This window comes from Haemaphysalis longicornis, unplaced genomic scaffold, assembly GCF_048455015.1.
Source record: "Haemaphysalis longicornis isolate Haplotype H1 unplaced genomic scaffold, Haemaphysalis longicornis Haplotype H1 scaffold_7, whole genome shotgun sequence".
Classification (NCBI taxonomy): domain Eukaryota; kingdom Metazoa; phylum Arthropoda; class Arachnida; order Ixodida; family Ixodidae; genus Haemaphysalis; species Haemaphysalis longicornis.
The window spans coordinates 132,315,362-132,340,574 of record NW_027526422.1 but is presented as its reverse complement, the minus strand read 5'-3'; the positions used below and the strand labels follow the sequence as shown (position 1 = coordinate 132,340,574).

The following is a 25,213-nucleotide window of genomic DNA, read 5'->3' as shown; positions in this document are numbered from 1 at the left end:
TCGCACATACTATAAACAAGGTAGCCCTTACGTTTCTCCTTGCGGCATTTCAAAGCTCAATGAACCAGAGCACGAAACGGGAAATTACACCAGAACAAGGCTCATTTTACAAAACAGGCCTGCGTTCCTATTTTTTCGGGGAAGGACAAGTGATCTTTGTCCGGTGGCTATTCACAGCACTGAGCAGAATGGAGTCTTCCACAGCGTCCACGAACAAAGGGGCCTTTTCTACTTCTGCAGTTTCGGACGCCAGGAGTTTTTCCAAGTAGCTTCTCAGCCTACTGGTCAGATATTTATTCGTAAAATGCGATAGTACGCGCGGCTCTCATAGTTTCGGTTTCGTTTAAAAGGATAAGTGTCATTGGAATGAAGCGTCATGAACCAAAGTTCGTGTGTAGTTCGATATAGCCGATAATTCGCTATATCAGTGTTCGTTATAACGAGGTCCAATTGTATCTTCACTATTGTCTGAAGTTAGAGATCGGATTAGTGCCATTGTTACCGTGACAAAGCAAAGTTCCCCAAACTTGTACTTCGTTTCGTGGCCTATAAGTTTTGTGGCAGCCCCAAGGTTGTGACGCTGTGTTGGTCTACACTGAAAATGCAATTGCGAAACCACTGCAACGTGCAACTACTGCAAGATGAAATGTTTCGCGCGAGATATGCTTGTGTTGGCGATGTCGGCTCTCGCAAGGTATACCCGACGCTGTCAGGCGCCCCAAACTGAGAACGTACGTTCTAATCTATTTAGTTGTGCAAGCGTGTTTCCTCCAGCAGTTTAGCGCATTACTTGCGCTCACCTCGAGGATCAAGCATGTCTCAATTGAACACAGACGGTCATTGCGTAGTTGCGGTCCATGACATTTGGCCTTTTGCGGTCCATATGACAGGGGTAGATTTGGGCCAGTTGGTTGGGAATCATATTTTAGCGCTCATTCTACGCATGTCCCCTTTGTCTCAGCGACTGCGCTGTTTTTAAGTTTTTTCTTAGTACCTTCCGCGTTTCGAAATATCGCCCCTCCATCAACACTCTCGCAAATGACACACTCTGAAGCGGAACGTGCCCAAACTGGCCGGCATGCACTCGAAGGCCATTAGTGGCGAGTGCTGCTTCAGATCCATCTGATTTAGGAGAACCTAACTGCTCGCAGTGAGCCGTGGCCTCCGCGATCGGCCACGAGAGAGCGGTCGAGCGCTCCTCCTTGCTACGTCAGACTAGAGTGAACTAGAATAAGTCTAGTCAGACCCTCTTCTCGTCCGGCGTTTTCTTTCCTGTTCTGAATTGTTCTTGCCACCGCCGTAAACTCCTCCTGTTCGTGCTAGCTTATTTTGAGGCAAAATTGTTCCCAGAAACAGTACTGACGTGGTATTTCTTTCCGGTTAAAAATTCATATAGTTTTATTTAAACTGCCTGGACATTTTGGGTACAGTGTGGATATCAAAACATGCATTCGCACTGCGCATACAGTTCAAGTATTTCGCTCGAACATGGAGATGTTACAGCAAGTTCCTGTGGAGATGTACCCATATTAAAAGAAAAACGGGAGCGATAACCCTGCAAATCTTTCGTGTATGTAGTTCGAAACTTCCAGAGTCAACTCTGTCACGCCAAATAACGTCGCGCAAACCTTTTCTTTCCTCCATGGTCGCGCATCTAACACTACAACGGCGGGTTTCTCGGATTATATTTTTTTCTCGCATTTGTAATGTACGACAGGTTCAAAACAACAGATCGGCAAACAGACTCTCAAACCTGCTTGACCCAACTACAATATTTTGGACTTCACAGAACAAAATGTCGAACACGGCCAATGCTTCGCGTCGTCTGCAGTTTCTTCGGAGTCGCGCCGACGGGGGACGCTGTGTGCGCGAAAAAGAGCTGGCCACCCGCGCGTCGCCTATTTCCAACGGCCGCCGCAGCGAGCTCATCGCGTCCTCTCCGGTGTGCGAGAGAGCAGCGCAACAGCAGCCGCAGCCCGCTACACTACACCAGCAGCTGCTCGGCGATTCCAGCGGTGCTCGATCTCTTGCAGAACATCGTCTTCCCCGACCGAGAAGCGGCATGGACGGAGAGGCGGACGCCAAGAGGCCCCGGCTCGAAGAGGACGGCGACGAGGAGGAGACCTCGGCAACACCGGCGGCCAGCGAGCAAGAGCAGCAGCAGCCGGCGGACAATGGCGAAGAGTCGGACGCGCGGCCCAACGGCGGCAGCAGCACGCCGCCGGACGGCGGTGCCGAGGACGACGGTGAGCGGCCCGACGACGCGTCCGCCGGCGACAAGGGCTCCAAACAGCGCGGCTTCGTGAGTCTATCTCTCTCTTTTGTTCTGCATCCACCGCTGCTACGGTTGTCGGCGGCGTTCTCTGTTGACGGCACCTCTTGACTGACCGCGCAGCGCGTCGAGGCGACGGGCGACGCCGGCACGCTGCTCTTCTCGGGAGGCACCAACTGGGACACCATCGGCCGCAGACCCAAAGACAAGAAGGCGGCCGGTGAGTGGCCCTGGACGCGCACCTTTTCGGAGCGGCCGGCCATTCGGGGCGGCCCGGCGAACACAATAGAAGCTGGGGAGCCGTTCGGCACCGTTGTTGTGGGGGTCGCTCAAAAGCGCGGTGTCCGGTGACGCGTCTCTCTTGAGCGCCGCGCGGACTTGCACGTGCAGTCTCGCGCGTAGCTGTCAAATGGGCACGGAGAACAGCGCTGCGCCAGCGGCCGCGTTTCTCGGGGGAAAAATTGGCACCGGGCTAACGTAGGCGGGCACGAAAGGGTATTGTTGCGCGCACAGCGTTGCGACATCGAGTTGTAGTCGTCGGGAGACGCTCCCGTCGCCGGCCCACGCGCAGGCGACCGTAGAACCTGCTGTTGTGCTGTCGCAGCTACCGAGTGACCGATCGGCGTGAAGTCTGCGCGCGGATTGCAGAGCAATTTGCTGTTAGTCCTGTTCAGTTAGTGGAGAGCTGTTGAATCAGTGGAAAGAACATTTTTTTTTACTGTAATCGCATCGTTTTCGCTGCAGCGGCAGCATTTTCTGCCTTTCTTGCACCCGGTACTTTATCTATTCTGGGAAGCATAAGGGTCTGCTTTGGACTGTTATGCAGAAAAATTAGAAGAGGTCCTTGTGGTAAGACGCCGAGAAGAGGTGAAGTAGGTATGGGCAAATGTTTTACTGAGGTTTGTCTACGAATGCATGTTGGAACTAGCTGTGGAATGATGAGAAAAAGAACGCGAATAAGTCTAGCAAGGCATATGGTGTCAAATTCTCTGGGCTTTAGCTGGCTTTGGTCAAGTTGTACACGATGGCCGTAATGATGGAAGTTTCCAAGCACGCGGGGGATGTGCTGTGTTGAAAATCGGGCTAGTTGGTGTGATAACCGATAACCCTAGTTATTAACTTAATAGTTAATAACCGATAGTTCTCTTGGTTCTCTATAAGGCCGACGAGGGAGGCTGGTGGCCTACACCAACTAGTCCGACATATTAGCAGTAGCAAATAGAGGACTAAGAACAGAGAAGGCAGGGCGAGCGCTGAACTTCAAGTGACGAATATATAGCTATCTTGCTTACATGAAGAACAAATCACAGAAAAAGGCAGCTACTCAGGCTCACAGTGCAACAGAGCAACTTAATCTAGCTACATAAATGCTGCATCAAGTAGGGAAGGAGTCAGTGGGCTAATGCTCGCACTTGCCTGCTTTTGTACACAGGCAACTCCCGTTAACACGAAGTCCTCGGGGATCACAAAAAACTCCGAATTAACCGAAACTTTTTCAATTAAACAGAAAGCATGTTGTTAATAAACCACAACACGTGTTTTGACACTTAAAAATTTTTCGTTTTATCTAGAGATGACCGTCACCTCGATGCTTTCTATTCAAAATAACTTCCAATTAACCGATATAACAGGTTTTGGTCACGAATATAGAGCAATTTCTTCTATTGAATTGCATGTAAAATCGCCGGGACATGAACATCACTTCCAATTAGCCAAAAACTCAAATGACTTCAAATTATCGAGAGTTAACTGCATGCGAGCTCCCTCATTTCTGAATCAGCTTCCCGAACAAGGTTGCATTGTTGCGAAAGGCCGAAGTGAGGTCACCTTGTGCATCAACAGATGGTAAAGGGGCACTTGCTGAGTGAGTGGCAATGTTATGCGAATACTCGCGCTTTGTAGTGTTTGTCCCATGTAAGTAGGACTGCATGGGAGGGGCATCCTATCCACAAAACTAAATTGGAAAGACTAAATCACATGTTTAACCCTGTAGCCACCTCTTTGGCCTTTTTACCTGTTCCTTTTTTAATCGCAGGACATATTCTATTTAGAGTGTTCTTGGCCAAAAGAGAAAAAAAAAAAAAACTCATTCGCTCACTGTACTGGCTGTTCGATTTTAAATGGTGAGATAAATTAGGGAGTACTGCAGTGCTGCAGGAACCCAATTTGCTCCTCTTGCCTCTCGTGGGCTGATCATAAAGCTGGTAGTTCTCTTGGTTCCCCATAAGGCCGACGAGGGAGGCTGGTGGCCTTCAATGCAGTTTAGATTTTCGTGCACCCTGTTTAAGGAAGCGATGGATTGGCACGGGAAGCATCGGACAAGTGGTGCCTCCCACTACTGCATGCCAAACATTTAACTAGATGCTTTGCCTTCTTGCTTTCTCTGGACCCTGTTGTTTTGAGTACAGATAAACTAAGGAAAAAAAGCTTGTTAGCTCTTAGTTACATCAGGGTGGTTATTTCTGAAGTGTGTGGATAGCTTTGAGATCTTAACGTACGTCTTTGGTGTAAGAAAAGTAGTGTACTTAAAACAATTTAAGGGGTATTAAAGCATCGAGAAGCGAAAAAGGAGTTCCAAGACAATATTAAGTGCAGACAACCTTTTATTGTTGCTGACAGGTGCTTGTTGCAAGGAAATGGGCTTTTACAAATGTGTTTCTTATGTGCGCATGGGCCTTGTGAATGTATTGCTGGGAAATCCGGCTCAGAATATGCCATTTCGAGCTTAGTATCCTTTGGTTTGACCGGCTCATTCAAACAAAACAAACACCTTCCGAGAACAGGAATGGGACAAGGCAGCACTGAAGGACTTAGAATTGGGTACGGCGGTTACGGCATAGTCAAACACCTTGAATGATGTGAAAACACTAAAAACCGCGAATATACAAAGTTCAGCAATCTTTCCTTCATGTTTTGGCTGAGCTGAGAGATCGTAACACTCTCCTGAAATTTGCAAGCACAGTCTTTGCGTTGTCAGCCACGGCTTACGCTAAGGGACTTTTGCCACACCTACACAAGTTTCAGCTTCTCTCCAAATTGTGTGTTTCCTGTCGTTGGCTTTAAAGAACACGGATATTGTTGTTATGCTTTGACATAGAGCTAACCCTGTGTTGTTAATGAGCCCGCTGCTCGTTGGCTTTGTCTAAAATACCCTCGACTACAGCGTAATGGTGAAGAGGGTGTGCATAGCGCGGATGTACTGCTGTGGCAAAATAAAATACAGGCGCACAAATAATGAACTTGAGGATTTGTTGGTTGTAGAATAAGGTGACTTCATGTTAGTGTTCACTCGCATCATTGCAATCTCGCTCCAGAAAGGGCGCAAGTCTGTGTGTTGATGCGTTCTCCCTGCACAAGTCGTGGTGTTTAGGCGCGCAGTTTCCGTGTTGCTGCTGTGAAGCTGTTTGCCAAATTCCCGTCCCCCATCCCCTCCTTGATCATCGCACCATGCAGGGGGCTCTGGGGGCTTGACGGAGAAGAACCTGTGGGGCCCCCACCGGCTGGCGTGGCCGCACCGGGTCAAGGCGGTCTTCTCGGGCTGCTCTGCCTGCCACACGGTCCTGCTGACCGAGGAGGGCCAGGCCTACACCTGGGGTACGGCTTATCTTGCGCTTTCTGTTGTGCGATGGTTGCCAAGCGTGAGGCTAAATCTGTTTTGCTACCATTGGGTAGGGCTGCGCTGGGCAAAGCTGACAAGCTGTCCGAAGTGAACGTCCATTTGTGCGATGAGGCTTTGGCTGAAGAGTAGCAAGCTGGGTTAGTTCTTTAGGCGACTGAATACATGCTGGTTTGCACTAGCGCTAGAGGGTTGGGTGGCAGAAGAGAGGGATTATGGGAAGAATGCTTGTTGCGTTTCGACTCCTCTTGTTCGTTTGTTTTTGAGATGATTGCGGGGCTCAGGACTCGTGGAGAAGGTTTTAACAAGGGGAGTGAGGGGGGGGGATGATGTAAGGAAGAAGAAACAGCCCTGCTCAGGACTGACATTGTGGTTGTTGCCAATCAAATGTTGGTGTGGTAAAACTACACCCACGTGCAGCAAGCAGCTACCGTATTTTCGCGCGTATAACCCGCACTAAGTATGAAAATATCAGTGGGAAACTAGAGGTGCAGATTATACGTACGGTTCTTCCTTTAGTGCAGCTTCGCAGCAGTGCACGTTGTGTTGTGAAGCTCCTACGCAGTAACACTAAGCCTTCCACGGCAGCGACTGCGCAAAACATACAAGGACAAGGAAGAAAAAACAAAGATGAGCGGACTCTAACAACTGAATTTTATCAGTGAATTGTGACTTTCCCCTTGCAGTCAGTGTATTCTACATGCTAACTAGTATGTGCTTTTTCTGTCTACATAGTATGTGACGTGTTGCTTGAGCGGTAGCTCTGGTGCAGCCTTTCCATTATCGTATTTGCGGACAAAGTCCACAAACACGTCTGCAGCTACTAATTTCAAAATTCCCTTGCTTCATGCTAGTCGCTGAACACTGCTGTTTGGGGGGCTTGTAGGATGCCCCTTGATTTGTTGTATGCAACTGGTACCGATCACCCTTGATGAGAGATCCTGCAGTAAGGTGAGTTATGAGCAATGCCTGTCGTCTCTTGAGCTTGTGAGTTATTACTGGGTAGACATCTGCAACGGGTGGGAAATGGCGGGAGCTACTGTAGCTAGTTGCACTACTATAGGTGCACATTGAGGAACGACGTGCAAAATCGGGTTGAAACAGTAGTACGTCAGCTTTCAAAGCTAAATGATGTTGTAAAACTGAAAAAAAAAACTTGCCCATCTGTCATTGTGTTTTTGTTACTTTCACCAGGGGCATGTGCAGTTAACATTTTACTTTGAGGTGAATTAAATCTATATATACGCTCTATGAAAGTTAATACTTCATTTCATGGTTTAAAAAAAAAAAGACAGTTTTTCGTACAGAAGAGGAGCAGCTTTGTTAGCTTTTGCACTTCGCGGAGACGATGGCCGATCTTTGTGCGGATGTATTTGTTACCACGAGCAAGGCTGATTTTGGTTCACTTAACGAGTGAGGGAAAATTCACACAAATGTTTACACCCGCGCGTAGAACAACTCTAGTTAGGTCGTCAAACTTTTCGAAGGTTGAAGGGGTGGACGTGGCGTCGGGCCAGCCCAAACAGCAAATATGGCACGGGGATGTGTAAGTGCTCAAGGATTTATTATAAATCCTTTTTTCGGTGACAAATGCAGTAGGAATGATAAATGTGCAGGTAAGCGCGCTGTTCGCACTATTTTTAATGAGTACAAATATTCAATTAAAAAACAGATTTGCTAGCTCCAGAAGTGCTGCAACTGCTCGTACGGTTTGTACCCTTCTAGTCTGTTTTATTGTGTTAAAAAAACTGCGAATATTGTTACTTTTGCGGTTAGTTGTAAGACTGGGTGCTGACAGCGGGTACAGTGTGGCTGTGTAGCAGAGAAGCTCCCGGTGAACACATCACTCTTCCCGGCAGTGCTTCGTGTCAGTCGCTGAAGAGGCGCGAGCTCCACTAGACAGGTTCCTCTTCTCCATCACTGGCCACTCGGAACTTGTTCTGGAGACTCTCCGCCAGGTGCCAACATCGTCTGGTGCAGAGATAATGCTTGCACTTATTGTGCTATGTGGGTATCGGGCTTATAACTTTGCCATGGTGATTTCTAGAGAATAAACAACTTATTTGGATCAAATTTAGGCAAAGAGAAATTTGAGGGCAGTTGGCCTTTAGCCTTGCATTGACCTGTGGAGCCCCTGAATTAGTTTCCTTAGAGTGTCCGACCTCCCAGTGGGAGCTCTTTGAGACAGCTGCATTTTCTTACAGTGTTGTGCCTTGCTCCTTCTTTTGAACCTCTGGTTACAGTTGCATATCTTGTTGAACGGTTAGGATCTCCCAAGTACGATGGCAGTAAACATTGTTTACCAAGCACACTGTTAAGCAGGTGTGTTTGCGAAAACACGAACTTCGTCTTGTGCAAAGTTATCTCCGTGCACGTAGAGCCGGGTCAGACCAATGATATGGAGTACTGGAAACAGCAACAAGTGAACCATCCAAGCGAACCATTCGTTCAGGATGGCTTCTTGGGGCAGAAACGATAAGTAGTGGGTAGATGGAAAACTCTGAGCGCCATTAGGAAAAAAAATTTGTGGGAAAAGAGCACGTTAGGATAATGCAGACTGTGATGGGTCGCTTGTCCTTTAGGGAGGTTGCCTTTTCCTTCAACTGGACATAATAGCTGGCTGGTGCAATGGCGTAGGCTAGAATGCTTTGGTGCACTTGGGGTCAGTCTCGCTTCCTTGATCTTGGTAATCACAACGCCCCTTGACCTTTCTGCCCCAGGCCGCAACGACAAAGGCCAGCTGGGCCAGTGCGACCTGAAGCGGCGCGACGTGCCCGCTCTGGTGGAGACGCTCAAGGACCACCTGGTGGTCGGGGCGGCGTGCGGCCGGTCGCACACGCTGTTCCTCACGGACCACGGCTCCGTCTTCGGCTGCGGGGACAACAAGATGGGCCAGTGCGGGGTGGGCTCGCAGAACGCCTCGGTGCACGTGCCCACCCGGGTGGCCTTCAAGCTGCGGCCCGCGGTGCGCGTCTCGTGCGGCGGCGAGTTCTCGGTGCTGGTGGACTGCCGGGGCCACGCGTACACCTTCGGCTGCCCCGAGTACGGCCAGCTGGGCCACAACACGGACGGCCGCTACTTCGTCACCTCCAACAAGCTGCAGTTCAAGTGCGAGCTCGTGCCCCGCCGTGTCCAGGTCTTCATCGACCGCAGCCGCGAGGGGCACGTCGTGCCCGTCGACGACGTCCGCATCGTCGACGTTGCCTCGGGGCTCAACCACACGGTGCGTGGCAGGGGCACTGCCAAAGTCTTTTTTGGGGGGGGGGCTACTTGTTAGACGTATCCATGCGTAATAAGCTCACTTTCTACCCTCCTTTTTCCCATGCTGCCTAATGCCATCTTTTGCGATAAATGTTACTTCTGTCGGCCTGTCTGGGAGAACTGCTGTTCGTTGCCTGCCTGGCTGTTTGCAGCCACTACCTCTTGTTGGCAGCTTAGTTCTTGGATGTTCAAAGAAGTTGCGATAGCATAGCTCCCGCAATGTTTATTGCCCCGCGGGATGTGGCAGCCGAGTTTTTCATTTGGTGTGGAGTATTTAGTCGAAGTGCTACGTCCGTCTGCAGTGAGGATGGCTGGGTTGGTGAGCATTTGTATCTCAGTGTTGCCCCCAAGGTATCGTACTTAGCCTTATGCTTTTTAGATGCATCCCTTGCTGTAATGATGAAAGCTCCGCCCAGAACTGGTTGCTTATCGGTGTCTGTGTGTACGTAAATGTGGGCTTACACAGGCCTAACATGTTGTGGGCCTAAATTGTATATCTTCACATGTGTGCCTGGCTAGAAAAAGTGACCCATCAAACTCCAATTTGCCTGCAAAAAGCGGGTTCAGCAGTTCCAAGTGACAACTGCGTTCTGGTCATGTTGGGAGCTTGACGAGGGGAAAGATGTGCACCCATTATTGCAAGAGCGAACAATGGGGTACTGGGAAGTGGTGTCAGTGTAAACGTGTATATAATGTAAAGTAGTATTTTTGTCCCTGCCAAAGGCATTGTTGCCACATGCGGTGGCATTTACTCAAATCCGACACATTTCTAGGCACCGTAACCATCATTCACCAATCCGTAGTCCCTGTTTTCGACGGGAGTCTCTTGCCTAGTGCCCATGTTTTTTTTTTATCCTGAAGAGGCCTACCACCACCGTTAATCTGTGCCATGTTGTAGCTGGAAAGGCATAATGCAATTCAGTAGGAGCAATGCTGCAACTTCAAGGGGCACTGTTCGTGGGATTTGCATGATGTGGCTTGCTCGTACCATGTTCTGGGCTGTTCAGAGCATCTAGGTAGACGTCTTGGCTTTTCGAGGCATGTTTGTCACGAGGTTCAGTTACTGTTACTGCCTTTGCTCGTGACCATCTAATAAGCATGTGTAATGATGTGGACACACTGAGAGTGCATACAGTTGAACTTGGAATTTTGTCATTTACTGCAGTGTAGACCGCTTATAACGTATCTTGCGGGAGCCGTGAAAATCTGCACTATAAACAAATCAAGCGCGAATCCAACCATATTGCAAGCTGCTTTTTAAGCATTCTTTGTTTATCATCACTTAAACGAATGCCTATTAAAAACAGAGGTACAGTCTTTATTTTGTTTTTTTTATCGCATCAGATGCTGCTGCACGGCCACCGCGAGCGTGGCTTTTTAACTTATACTTTGCGTTTATGTTTTGAGATATCTGTTTCTTAGCGTCTAGAAGAACAGATGTCACGTACAGGGCAGAAGCCCAGCTTATGCCAGCAGACGAGATAAGAACGCAAGCCAGATCTCTTTTTTTTTTTCCATCCGCACGATTTGCGCAACGTGCAGGTGGTGGAAACCTCCAGTGTCGCTTGGCTCACTATCTCCAGGTGTTCGAAAAGGAAAAGGGTGGTTGCTTATCTGCTCAAGGTTCTAATCGCAACAACTTACTGCGCCTGGGGGGGAGGAGCTATCTTCACAGCTGTGCCGAGAGCAAGGGCGGTTGTAGTTTTCATCTGAGTGCAAACAAAAAACGCAAGCTAAAGGGTGCCTTTTTTTTTTTTTTCCTATGTCGAAGTTACAGGAGAGCAGGGAGCGGGCACTGCCTTTCTTGTGACCCCAAAACGATGCCCCAGCTGCACTGGTCGATCAGTGGACGCGCCAAAAAAGCGCAGTGGTGCTTCGAGCAACCGTATTATAAGCAGTATGCTTACGCATTCAGTTCTGTGGGAGGCCTACCGATGACGAGGAAAACCCGCGTTATATTCGGTCCTGCGCTATAAGCTAGCTGTTAGATTATGAATGGTCTACACTGTATGTTAAATGCAACAAATTATCTCTTGAAAATCCTTTGTGAAACTGCGGGATGTCGTATGCTCTTATCAGAATCGTATTTTCGCTTTCTGTTGAATATGTGGCATGCCTACGCTGAGCCCCTGGGTGATGCGCTTTTCCCAAAGACACTCGCCGCATCGGTGGTTGCTTGGCGTGCAGCATTGCGTGACCACTGAAAAATTCGGCCACAAAAAATGTGCTAGGGAAAGGTAGAGAGCTAGAAATGAAACTGGTGGTGGGGGTGCCTGTTGTCTTTACGGCCAAGCACTTTTCCTTTATTTCGTTTTTTTTTTTTTTTTTTTGCTTTTGTTAGACAGTCAGAGTGAACATCTTTTGCACCTCGCACTGTTCAGAATGCCTCATGCACCATGAGTGCTACAGGGTAGCTTGAACGTCACTTGTTGCGCTGTTTTTGTGTTGTAGGCGCATCTCGCCTAGCATGTGCAATTCAGCTTGGGTGCACCGTTTGCAACGTTGTAGTGTTGTGGACATACCTTGCGTAGCATGCATGACTGAATGAACGTTGGGTTTAACTTGCCTCTTCATGGTATCTGGTGTTGTCATCTAGTTAGCTATGACCTCTGCGGGCTTCAAAAACAGGAACAACCTGGGCTTCGCAGCGAAGTTTAGGGGGTTCCAGTGTGCTTGGAAGGGCAAGAAGACCATGAGGGACAAATGACTTCAAGGTTTCCCAGGGGTGACAACTCAGAACGGGGATCTTTGTTAATTTACTGGTTGGTGAGGTATTTTTTTTTTAATTTCTCTCAGATTCCAAATATCGGTGTTTGTCTGCACCTGCCCATCATCATGAACGTCTACTTCAGCAGACATACTATAAAAAAAAGAGATGTCCATTCATGCTGTAGGCACACCTAACAAGACCCGTGTCCCTGCTGTGATTCTTTGCACAGCAGGTTCATGTTTACGTTTGTGGGCCCAGAGAAAAGGTTTGTCGTCATTTGCATGTCGTCGACTAATAATGTTATACCTGCAATCGACAAGCAGGAACTGTGGTCACATTTACGCCAGTAGCTGTCGCGGCGTCCCGTTCTTTTGCGCTGTTGACTACGCTTTGTTTCTACGTGGACTACAGCTGTGTGCATATTAAATAAAGGCTTATCTTTACCAGTTCACACCCCGACGTCGAAGTGACCCGTGCGTGCGTTCTATTCACGCGGTGCAGATAGCGCTGGACGAGCGCAAGCGGTGCTTCTCGTGGGGCTTTGGCGGCTACGGCCGGCTGGGCCACAACGAGCCCAAGGACGAGATGGTGCCGCGGCTGATCAAGGCCTTTGACGGGCCCAACCGGGGCCTCTGCTCCATCCACGCGGGCGGCACCTTCAGCATGGCCCTGAGCGAGCTGGGCGTGCTCTACTTCTGGGGCATGAACAACCACGGGGGCGAGGCCACCATGTACCCCAAGCCCATCCAGGACCTCACCGGCTGGCACGTGCGCGGCATCGGCTGCTCCAACAAGAGCATCGTCGTGCTCGCCGACGAGAGCGTCATCTCCTGGGGCCCCCACCCCACCTACGGCGAGCTGGTGAGAGAGACGGTGGGAAGGGGGTGGGGGGGGGGTGTGTGAAAAGGTGAACGTTTTACCTGATTGGTGTGTGGTGCCACTGGCTCTAAAAGCTCCCTAGCAGTCGGCCATGGCTGGTGCTACTGGCTTAGAGCCAGTAAGCACCACCCAATCAGGTAAAACATTCGCCCTAGGAGTACGACAAAGTGACAAGGAGCATGCATTGGCAGCACATTCTGGTTGCCGGTATTCCTTGGATGCGAATTCGTTGAGAAACCCTTTTTTGAAATGCATGTGGCGGGCAGCAAGCCGATAAAAAATTAGGTGGTGACTATGGCAGCAACAGCATTTCTGGCCCAACATTTGACCTAGGGCACAGTCTGTCTCAAAGGGTCTCGGATGGAACAGGATGCTATGTTGTCACATTTAGGTCGCTTTCTTTTCTAAAGGTGTGCAAATGATGAAATTACGTCATCTGGAATCAAGTGCGAATTGCAGTGTGGACTGTTCGCAATGCAGTTGCTTACTGTGCGGGACCAGATATAATGCAGGTTTCTTTGACCACTGGTTCACCTACCATAACACTTCAAACTCAGTTGCCTGAAGCACAGTACCAGTTTTCTTCAGGGGTCCACCGAACAGCTCTAGTACCTGAGGTGTTAGCATCCTTTTCCTTTTTGCTGCTGTGGAAGTAGCAAGCTGCTATGTTGCGAGGAGTTTCTAACAGAAAGTTGTGTTGATAAGCAATGGCCTCTGTTCAGATTCGCATGATAAATGCAACCTCCCCAGTTCCCTTGGCACACCTCTGGAGTTCTGATGGAGCGAAAAGCAAAAATGCCCGTGTGTACGAGATTTCGGCGCACGTTAAAGATCCCCAGGTGGTCAGAATTAATCCAGAGCCCTCCGCTACAGCGCGCCTCATCGCCTGCGTCGCGTCGCCGCGTTAAACCCTAAAATTAGTCAGTCAGTCAATCAATCAATCACCTCTGGAGGCAGCAAGTCTCCATTCCATGAGTTGTCTGTACCAGAACCCTGTAAGCAGTTATGCTTAGGGGTGTGCGAATACTCAAATATTTGAATACGATTCAAATACAGTCAAACCCGGTTATATCAAACTCAAAAAACACCTAGAAGTTCGGTACAGGGAATAATTCAATATAAACTAAGGAATTGGACATCGTAAAAGCACATAGCATTTATAAAGACACTTTATGGGTGAAACTGCCTTCTTTTCGCACGAAATAGTCCTGTATATCCTGCTTGGACAACCTCGCTGCCCGAAACAGTACGCACTTCTCCACACTTATCTAAAGGGTCGGAACAGGTGAGGCCGCAATCTGTCACATTTTCGAAGAAGCGCCGGACTAGCACGAGTGCACCAATCACTTCGGAGGTTGTGGGCAAAGGATCGTTGTTGCTTTCCGTGTTGTGCCCGCTTTCGGTTGCGCTCGGTACGATGCTGGCGATATAGTCTTACAAACTCTCCCATAATCATCATCCACACTCACAAACGCGCCGACCGTTAATCCGACAACGGCGTCCATAAATTTCGACAGCTCGCTCCTCACTTCGGCAAGACACCGGTGGTGGCTTCGTTGCACTGATGATTTTCAGTCATCACCTGCACACACAAGCCGGCAGATTTGAAGCAATTTCGGGGGGTTTCTTTGGTAACACCTACCCAGAAACCTACTTCTACAAGGTGTTCTCGGGAATCTCGTGCTTGACGGGACGTCCGACTTCTCACCAAGTTCGACTTGATTTACGATTGCCAGCTTCACAGTGAAAGGCAAATTTGGCCGCTTCGCACTAGCTAGAACCACTTACCCGCCGCGGTGGCTCAGTGGCTAAGGCGTTGTGCTGCTGAGCACGAGGTCGTGGGTTCGATTCCCGGCCGCGGCAGCCGCTTTTCAGATGGAGGCGAAAAGCAAAAACGCCCGTGTGTACGAGATTTCGGCGCACATTAAAGATCCCCGGGTGGTCAAAATTGATCCGGAGACCTCCACTACGGCGCGCCTCATCGCCTGCGTTGCGTCGGCGCGTTAAACCATACAATCAAATCAAATCAAGAACCACTAAATAAGCCTTTATTTGGTGACACTAGCGCTCGCCACCCGGAGCTACACTCCCTGAAACGCCCTCAAAGCGCGAACAACGCAAACAAAACGAACGAAAAAAAAAAGGCATGGCGGGCAGGCCAGAATCATTTATTGCAAGGGGGGGTGTCAACGGCTCGCCCGACACGGCACGATGGCGCAGTCAAAATAGGAAAGCGAGGTGAGGGAGAGGACAGCTGACCGCTGCCCATGAGTGGCCGAGCAAAACCACTTTGAAAGGTGTGCCGGCAGAATTTCTGTTCTGCACCAAGGGAAAGCCAACTTGCGGGGGCACTTCTGCGGCATTTGATGTTGTTCAGTTGTTGTCGAAAGGTGTGCCGGCTTTGAAAGGTGTGCCGGCAGAATTTCCCCTCTGCACCAAGGGAAAGCCAACTTGCGGGGGGGGCACTTCTGCGGCATTTGATGTTGTTCAGTATCAGTTGTTGCTGCTTTTTTTGTTCAATATTAGCGTAGTTTTCGCTCTATATTCTCACTGTAAATGTACTGGGCCGAGAAATAGTTCGATGTAAAAGATAATTAGATGTAAGCGGGTTTGGTATAGTCGGGTTTGACTGTAGTACCGTATTTGCACTTTTCTAACGCGCACCTCTTTTCCCTAAATGCAGCCTTCAAATTTATGTGCGCGTTACAGTTGGGCGCGAAACCAAAATTAGGTTCAAAGCGCCCAGCTTCGATGCATACAAACTCCTCCCAATGTCCAACTCAGTCCAATCCTAAACAAGCCGGCAACATCACGCAAGTAAACTTTGGTATGCCCATTCTTTGATGGGCATACCTTAACCGGCTGTTGCCCATATTTATCTTTAAATTACTTTTTAAGTTATTTTTTAAATTTTCATGAGAAGACTTACCTGTGCGTTACAATAGGGGTTGTGTTAGAATTGTGGAAATACGTAGCCTCCGCAAATAATTTGATTAGTGAATCAAATTCCTACTAGTATTTGATTTTTTCGAACAGTCTAGTAGATTTTCTGAATGTGCCCAACTATACGAAAGTAAGAAATTTCGGCACGCGCTAATGCACTGCTGCTACACCGTCTCCTCATTTCCTGTCTACTCGGCAAGCTTCATCCAAATTGCGGTTTTGACGAGCGCGCCCTGTAGAGGCCGTAAATTTTATCACGCAGCGATCGCAATCGCGATTTGTATCGATAAAGTCTTTCGTCCATGCTGTCGACTAGGCCGCTGCCATTTTGAATTCCGTGACTGGATGTTTCCATGTTACGGCAGCTTCCAGGAAAGCAATCGCCGTCGTTTTTGTTGTTTTTGACACCAAAGAGGGTCTGGCGGTTTTTTTTTTTTTTTTTTTTTTTGGCGTGCACTAGGTGTATGTTTATTGCATTTTTTTTTGTTTACATTCTAGACTGCAGGGGACGATAGTTTTACGACTCCTTTGTTGAACAGATGAGCGGTCAGCGTTAATCAGTCAGTGGTTAGTGAGAGGTACAAACCATCCCTCTGCTTAAAGGAGCCATGAAGAGAAAACACAAGTTTGGTTCATTCAAAAAATTGTCTCGTTAGAATCATACTGACACCACTTTTAACGTAAACTTCGCTCAAATAAGCTACATAATTAGGAAAAACGGGAATGGTCATGCGACCCACCAGCTCATTTCCCGCAACAGAACCTATGATGTCACATGAGCTAAGCTCTGCGATTGGCGGAGACTGGCAGAAGCAGACGCAAATTAGGTAGAGCTTACAAACTAGACGAACGAGCAATTTGCGCTTAAATTTAGGGCACATTCTTTACAAAGCAATAAGAATCATGGGACAAACAGTGGAAGTTACGAAAGCACATGTAAACATAGAAGTACTGATGCGTTCTGCTGTTCGTACTGCGCACAGCATGCTTGATTTAGCTGCACAGCACTACGCGGCTTGGGGTTGTCTCAGACGACACTGGCCGATTGACGCAAGCAACGGTGTCTTACGTGATCCCATTTGTCGAGCGAGCACTGTTTTAGGGAACGAATATTTTCTCCCAGAACAAAAACAAGTCAGGTTTAAATGCGGGCAAAAACAAACCAAACGCTTGCCACGGTATGGTGGCGCCATCTAGGTTACGGAACGTAAAGAAACGCGGGAACAAACCAACACCGCTGTACAGGGTGGAGACAACCTTTGAACGGTCCCGTGCCGCCGCAATTGGGCCAACGGGCTCAACGCGTTATTCTTTTCGTTTCCCACGAGACTTAGCAACGCGAAACAGACAATATGATTCAAACTTCTTCAGTAAACCGCGTTGCGGCGATAATTTTAGCGCGGTTTGACACAATGACTTGCCCCGGCGGCGAGCGAGCAACCGAAAATGGCGGCGCCAGCGTATACGTGTCTCTACCCTGTACGGCGGATGTGTGAATGAAGGTACTCTAGGCTGTAGAGCGGTCGGTTTCTGTGATGTCATTTGGGACCACGCAAACGCCCGATTGAGCGGGAAAATCAAAATTTTAACCTAAATTGTTTAATTTCTCAGTGAATAAAGCACCGTTTGTATCCGGACAAGCGCTGGGGGCACTATAAAACACGAAATCTTTCGAATAAAACCAACTTGCATTTTCTCTTCATGGCTCCTTTAACTATTTCGTTACGGCAGAAAAGCGGCCGATTTTGAGTGCTTCCACAAAACTATTTCTCTTGAGCTAGTGGACACATTTAGCATTGCTATGCATGGAATTGTAGCTTATATATTGCTCTTACAAACACATAACAACAGTTTTGTGAAAGGTACAATTACTTAGTTTATTAGTCAAATAATCAGAAAAAAATGCACAAAAAGTATACACGCAACGTATATAGGCGATTGTAATGAGCCTAAAAATTATTTTAGGAATTCTAAGATATAAAAATTGTTCCTACATTTCTTGGCTATGATTCAATATATATATCAACGCTGTACACCAAGTTTTGTATTTTTGTGGGCCCGTCAACCAAGCGGAACTGACGGCTGTGCCACTCCTCGAAGCCACTCGAGTGTAAGTCGGTCGTGCATCCAAGCACATTTTTTTGTGTTCTGACACAAAATCCTTTTCACTTTAGTGGTAAAAAAAAAACAGAAAAAAAAAATCCAGCGCTCTTGAGAAGGGTCGCACATCGCTCAGTAGTGTTAATCTGACAGGAGTGCCAGGCTATCATGAAGGTAACAACGCGATATCACGCGGTGCATTTGGCATAATATCCCCACCATACGTTGTCCAGACCCTTCACATCAATGTGTAAAGCCGCAGTCGTCAGATAGGAAGCCCGTTTTGTTTATAAATGCAGCCCAAATACAGCGGACGCCATTTTCACACAACTCGCCACTATCGCGGGTTCAAATTTCACTCTTGGCGCGGTCTCTGCATGCGAAATATCAACAAAACATAATAAAATCGAAAAATGAGTTGTTAATAAATATGCCAGATGGCGTTAGTTGTCTGCCAGGCGCCGGTTTTAGCTTTTGCGGGACGTTTGAAATCATCGGAACTCCATGTCCGATGGCCTATGGCGCCGTAAGGAAAGAGTTAATAACCTTGATGTTCGTCTCAGGCTTCCAAAAGAGTGGCTCGTTCCCTGGTCGTGGTACCATAGCAAGCAGCCCTTATGCGGTCCGTGATGGTGGTTCTGCCGTGTTTTGGTGTAATATTATTTGTGCCTGCAACGTGCTCGCTTTCGGGCTAGGAGGCGCTATCTAGTCGTTGCCTATGATTGCAGTACAGCAACTCTGTACTTCATTCGAAGTTGTTCTTCGAATGCGTAACGTGCCCGCACCAGATTCCTGAAGTAACGTCTCATAGCCATTTGGCGACAGGACTGCTGCGAATGAGAGTTTAAAAGTTAATTGTTTGAGTCATTAAAAGAATGTCATGACTTTCGAACATACGCAGTAGCTTTTGTTTTTGCACAGAAACCCGTGGAAAATCAAGACCCGTAAAAAAAATATTCAATTCGATATATGTCTCCTTTTTTACTAATTCGGTTCGATATCTGATTCGGTATTTGCACACCCCTAGTTATGTTGTAAACGGTCTCACTGCGATTTCAATTTCGTTCAAGCTAGGATTTTATGATTTATGCCACCTCAAAAAGCAATTGATCTAGGTCATGGTTTCTCAAAGTGGGTTCCGCGGAACCTAGGGGTTCCGCAGGCCCCTCCTCAAGGTTCCGCGAGCCACTGATAAATTTTCCCTGGTTCCGCAGTCGCAAAGTCTTATATGGTGAACTTGAGGTGCGATCGATCTAAGGAACCTCCATTACTCACGCCCGAGTGTCAGTAAGCACATCTCGGCGCATAACAGAAACTCGCGAGCTGCGCAATAAATCTCGCCAGCAGCTTGTAGCCAGCCAGACTCCCAAAACGGGCCACGTGGTTAAACTATTGCACTTGAATCTCGGTCTTATATTACCCCCATGCGCATTTTTCCTGTTTGGAGATAGGTGCCGCTAGAGTACGCATTTGCATAAAGTCAAGGGGAAAAAAAACGATACCATTGCTTGCTTTTGAATTCATTGCACGTTAATGTAGCATGAACGGAATGAAAAATGGCGGGAGGGGGGTTCCTTGGCACTTAAGGGGGGACGCGGCTTTCAACTTCGGAAAAATGACCAAAACATCGTTTTTTTGAAACCCACATATTCGGCTTCTATGTTTCCTATTCTGTGCGTCTGCAAAGTTTTTACGCTGAAAAGCGTCGCAAAGTGGCATAAAAAAATACTTTTGTCAGGCGCGGTGACAAACTATCAGCGCAAAAGGGCGAAAAAACGGCAATTTTTGGAGCACTCTATCTCCGCAACGGTGCCACCGGGCGCGGCCATTTTGATATGGTTAGATCGGCCGAGCGATCGTCTTTCCGGTTCCGCTCGTCTCTTGTATCTTCGTTCATTCACAAACGCACAAACGGCAGAAAAGAAACGACGCACAAACGAAGCTAGAAATAGATGCTGAAGCGCTATTGGTCCTCCGGTCGGGACGACCCTCCTGATTGGATGTCGCGGGCGCAACGCAAGATGGCGGCCGCCTGAGCTGCGTAGCGAGCGGATTGAGTTCATTTTCGCCGCTTCGCTCGGCCGAGTTTCTGTTCAATCTGTGGTATTCAACACGCACGTTATCGCGATGGGAATGCCAGAGATAACGAGCCAGATTACGGGAAGTTGTGTGGCTCTAAAAGCGGAGGTCATCGAACGCTTCGTGGTGCGCGTGACTCTACCGTCGCCAGACCTTGGAGGGTGACGCGGTGTGCGCGCTTGCGATAGCGGTTCGTGAAGTGAACTTTTAGTCTTATTTGCGATGTTTACACGCTTAGTTATTGCTGTGTTTTGACCGTGGGCTCGCTAGCCTTGAGAAAGAAACGGTCGACGCGTCAAACGCTGCGGCGCGCACGGCATAGCCGACGCGCATTGGAGCATCACATGACTGGGCAACCGGTTACGATTGAACGCCAGTAGTTCTAATTAATGCCTGCGACGTTAGATTTAATCTTAAAAGCGACCTGACCAGCCATATCAGGTATAATCAAAGCTCGATATGTCGCGGTAAGCGTGCGCTGCGATGCGCGCGTGCCATATCGCCTTTCTTGCGCTACGTTTCCCGTGCACTTGTAATTTTCATGCAAACAGGTTTGAGTTAGTAATATAGGAATAAAAATATGTTCTCTACATTAAAAATGTACGTTACTGTCGCAGCATTTAACAGTGATTTCTTGGTGAAATTATTGATACCATTGCTTAGGGCATACTGGCTTTGCTGCGAGAAATATTGGATGCCTTGAATGTCAAAAGTAGTAAAAAAATATGCTCTTGCATTGAAGTTGGGAGTTATGCAGAATACTCTACCAAGCTTCAAAGTAGCTCATTTTCATCCTTGTGGTCTGCAAACTTTTGGCAATGAACACCTGCACGTATGAGTACTAAGTTGCTGTGCCAGGCAAGATAAAACATAAAAGAAAGCCAAAAATGTTCAAATTTAAGTAAAAAAAAATGTTTAACTTGTTGCCATGGTGACAACACTGCAAAAGGAGGTTGTCCAGTGCGATACAGCCAACCAGCTAACCTACTTTGCATTGAAAGCCCATTGAAACCCATCTTCCCCTCCGTTTGGTTTGCAAAGGGGGTATGTACTCTTCACGGAGGAGCTGAAAATTATGTTTTCTGGAAAGAGAAAGGCTGCAAAAGGCACTCCAATTTCAAGGCAAGGCCTTCCAGAAGCCCCATGTTCAAAAGGACATGAAAGGCTGCAACCGTGGCGACTTTTGATAAGTGAAACCTATGTTGCAACTTCGGAAGCCGTTTTCTCAAAACAGTTTTTTTTGCCACCTATGTCGCTTGTACCAGGGATTTCTTCGTGACCACTGGGTCTATTTTGATTCCGTTTCTTGCATTACATTCCTTGATGAACAGTTCAGGTCGTGACACTTTTGGTTTTCCAGATTTGTTTTTTGTGACTTTTTTATTCAAATAGTCGTTCACATTCGACATGCCTGTTGCACATTAACCTCTAAAAAAATGAAAACTAAAAAATATTGTTTTGTAAAAAAAAAATTCTAAAACTGTCACGACCTCGCCCATTCATTTGGGAATGCAAAGCACTTCGAACAAGTTTTCTATCGTGTTTTATAAGTCGCTCAAGCTCGGTACAAGCGGAACAGAAAGAAAATTTAATAAATAAAAAAGTTATCAAAATATTATCTTGAAATTTTTATGGTGTTATCACAGAAGCATTTCCAGTTGCTGTACCAATTTTCATCAAAATCCACTCAGAAATAAAAAAGTTGATTTTGAAAGCCACGTCCCCCCTTAACGGAACTTAGCAGGGTTCCCTGGGACCAACATGCTTGAGAACCCCTGATCTAGGTCATTGGGTAACTAGCTGATGAAAGCACGACAGCATTGCTTCCTGTCGCAAGCGAGACCCTCCGAAACTTCCATTGCGCCAATAAGTTACCAAAGCAGCTTGGTCAGGAATCGGCCGTCTGATGTAGCCTTCCACTGTGCGCCTGAGTATAATACCCATGCTACACGTGCGTGTCGAAGGCCTTCGAGTCGAATGTCATTTGACTCAAATGACACCTTTGAGCTGCTACACGACGTTTTTCAAAGGCATTTGGTTAAAATGGCATTTGAGCCAAAGGAGCACGACAACTGACCTTTGAGAGTCTCAAAGGCCTTTGAAACACGAACGGTCGTACCCTCGGGCTCAGTTTCGGCAAGCCGTAATAACAAAACCAATTATTTACTACAAAAACTTTGTGTTTGAAGTGCAAGATCTTCATAATTTTTCACTTGTTCACTTGTTTTCGTTCTCTGTCATTCGCTCGACGAGTACGAGGTAACTTGGTACTCTCAACATCGGCGGTGCGAAAAAAACCAAAAAGCAACTGGCTGCCTTGTGCATGTTTTGTGCGCGCTTGTAGATAGTTATCACTTTGATCTCTAATAATTTCTTTTTTTTTCCCATTTTAACTCTAAAATTACATTTTCGCCAAGAACGAAACATGGCAGCAGTGGCGACATCAAAACGTGGCGGGCGAATGCGGAAACTTTCAACTGCCTTGGAGAATCGCCGTGTAGATCGGCGAAACTCCTTCCAGTTCGAATGACATTTGAAATTTCGAAGGTCATTCGACTGAAATGCCCTTCCAAACGCTCGTGTAGCACGGGTATAACTTAGCTTAGGCTCGTTGACAGGGCACATGGGTCTTTGGGGCTGAAAAAGAGTCAAAAAATCATTTTCTGAAAAATGGCATTTGCAGCATCATCCATGGCCATTTTTCTATCAGTCTGCAAATTTCCTCATCGTAAGGCACCGTATTTTATTGTAATTCACAGAGAATTCGATGGTGGAACGGCACTTTTCTTGCAACGCGAAGCTAGCGTTTCGCCCTCCGATATCTCGGCACCCAGAGCAGGTACAACTGTAATTTTTTTGCTTTTGATACCTCAATGTGTGGAGAATACAATGCTGGAAATAAATTTTTCAAATGAAGGCTTTGCAAAATTAATTTTGTGTTTGATTACCACCACCTCTGAGCCATTTCTGGCAGAGCAAGGGAGGAGTGAAGTTAGTGTTTTGCAAAATGATCAAAAATAGCTAAATCAAAAAAAAAAAATTCTTCCGACGTTGTATTCTTTAGTCATTTGTCTGCCTGGCAACAGGGTAATCACCATTCTGTATGGAGTGGTTATTTTGTAATTGTGCCCCAAACTAATGGCGGTTAATCATTCATTATCTCAAAAAATAATCAACTTGCAAAAAATGTTATTACAGATTTGAAATAAGCGGAAGAAACTCTGTAATGCTGTGCAGTTTCATTAAAATTGGTGCTTAAATAAGAAAATGTAGCTCTAAGAACAGTCTGCCCCGTAAAGGAAGCAACCCATTTGAATTGGCCAGCGTTTGAGCCCTAGTCACACTTTTTACATGTTGTTACGTGCAGGGCTACGGCGAGGGCCGGCAGAAGTCGTCGACGACGCCCCAGGAAGTGCGGCTGCTCGAAGGCATCCACGTGCACACAGTGGCGTGCGGCCTGGGCCACTCCGTGTTCATCGCGCGCGACGACACCGAAGAAGAGCGCGCCCGCATACGCCGCTTGCCCGAGTACCAACCCTAAGCCCCTCCCCCCTTTTTCACGTGTACATACGCCTCCTCCGGCATACATCACGCATCCCCCCTTCCCCCGTCGTTCAAAGCAGCGGAGGAGGAGGACCTCTTCGCTGCCGCCGAGAATCATTCCGCCGGACGAGACAGTGCGGCAAATACTCACACACGCACCGGCATTTAGTTGCGTTTGCCGCGCCCTCTCCCCGTTGGCTCGCCGTTGCCCGGGACTGCGTTTGAACTAGCCGCACTTTGGCCCCGGATTCGTCTGCGGCTGGGTTTGGCTCGTGTGGTTTCCACCTGCCCCCTCTTTTTCCTGTCTTTGTACTACTACGTCGCTGCGAGGTGTACAGGCGTCGCGGCCTGTGCGGATTGCCGTGGATGATGGTGTCCTGTGCGCGGTGGAGTGGGAAAAGGGTTTGCTCGGGTTAGTTTGCTGCAGTGCTGTCGAAGCTGGACGGCACTGCGTGTTGTGTTGTGTTGGAAGAGGGAGTGTGCGTGCGGTGGTGCAGCGTTTTAGGTGGTCGATCGATGCGTTTGCTTTCGAGCTAAATTCATGCTATGTGGCGATCCAGGCTCTGAAATACGAGATGAGAAGATGTTACACAGAATACCAAAGTGCATGAATTACTAACGATTGCCTAAAAAATAAATGCGAATTGTCGAATTTTTGACTTGTCGAATTGCAGATGCAGTTTGTCATATTTCTTGATAGGCTGTGTTGTGTAAACTGAGAAGTAATATACAATTTGGATGCAGTTAGTCTCCTTTCGAGATGAAGCGGTAAAGATATAAGGATACATTTTGTTTTTAAGATAAGCGCCTTCTGCGCAAGTTCTACAATATTTGATCTGCAACAGCCTGTGACGTTTGCACCCTTATAGGTCGCATGCGGAAGCCCCCAAGGTAGCATTGTACAAAGAGAAGTGCCATCCGAGCGATTTCAATTGTGATGTTTTGGGCTGTATAATATTTGATAAATTGTTCGGGAAAATGTCCTCCTAAAATGTTGAACGCAGGCACTCACCAGAGCAGTTTGGTAATGCACATGCAATTTTTAAGACTTTCTTTTCCAGAAAATAGGGGGCCGCGCATTACAATCTAGTAAACATGGTAAATACGACAGATAGTAAGGAGGGACTGATTGAAGAGCAGGTGCGTGTTTTTGCGTTGGGTACGTGGTATTTTTTTCCCGTCGAAAAGTCGTCGGCGTTGGAGTAGCGAGGGGTGGAGGATCGGACGAGTACATTCTTGCGACTTTTCTGATTGGACGCCGAAGGCACGTTCCCTCTTCCGGATGAATGCGGAGGGAGTGGTTGCGACGAGATTGCAGACAATTGCCAGGACAGGGTAAGGCGGCTGGGAACGAGAGTGTGTCGGGGCTGCTCTGTTGGCAATGTCGCCGCCACGGTTTTGTACGCAGTGCAGCGAAGAGTTTTGACGGCAGCTGCAGACCTCGGTTCTTGCTGCGCTGTTACGGGGAGGCCATAAAGCCAAAGCTGTGAGCAATAAGGGACACTTGCCTCAACAATGGTTCCTTGCGCCCTGTGGTTGTGCGAGAATCTCCTGCCATTTTCTTGTGATTTTTTTCCACCCCCCTATCTTTCTTCCCGTCGTGTGCTGTACATAAAGTGTGAGCTTTTTTTAATCAGTTTATGTCGCGTGCGTCATGAGTTTTTAGTGTCCCCCCCCCACGCCCCCTCTCATTATTTCCTGTGGAAAGCGATTGGCCTCCACCCATCATGTTTATTGCGACGTGACCTCATTGTATGATCTCAGGACAATAGATTTTATGTTTTGATAATAAAGCAAAGGTCATTTCCAA

The 25,213-nt window shown here is 47.7% G+C and overlaps 1 protein-coding gene across 1 annotated transcript; it reads left to right on the top strand.

Annotated features, from left to right (window-relative positions):
* The first annotated feature begins 1,923 nt into the window (after positions 1-1,923).
* Positions 1,924-25,213, top strand: LOC144147006 (protein RCC2 homolog). The gene is made up of 6 exons (XM_077679008.1): positions 1,924-2,302; positions 2,396-2,492; positions 5,726-5,866; positions 8,609-9,111; positions 12,361-12,720; positions 23,228-25,213. Exons 1-6 carry the CDS (start codon positions 2,063-2,065, stop codon positions 23,399-23,401), a joined length of 1,515 nt encoding a protein of 504 aa, XP_077535134.1. The 5' UTR covers positions 1,924-2,062; the 3' UTR covers positions 23,402-25,213.

What these genes read in the sequence shown, in the direction of transcription:
- LOC144147006 (XM_077679008.1), top strand. Translation starts at nt 2,063, where the DNA reads ATGGACGGAGAGGCGGACGCCAAGAGGCCCCGGCTCGAAGAGGACGGC. An exon ending in GGGCCAGGCCTACACCTGGG is followed by an intron (nt 5,867 to 8,608) that starts GTACGGCTTATC and finishes TTTCTGCCCCAG; the next exon opens with GCCGCAACGACAAAGGCCAG. An exon ending in ACCCCACCTACGGCGAGCTG is followed by an intron (nt 12,721 to 23,227) that starts GTGAGAGAGACG and finishes TGTTACGTGCAG; the next exon opens with GGCTACGGCGAGGGCCGGCA.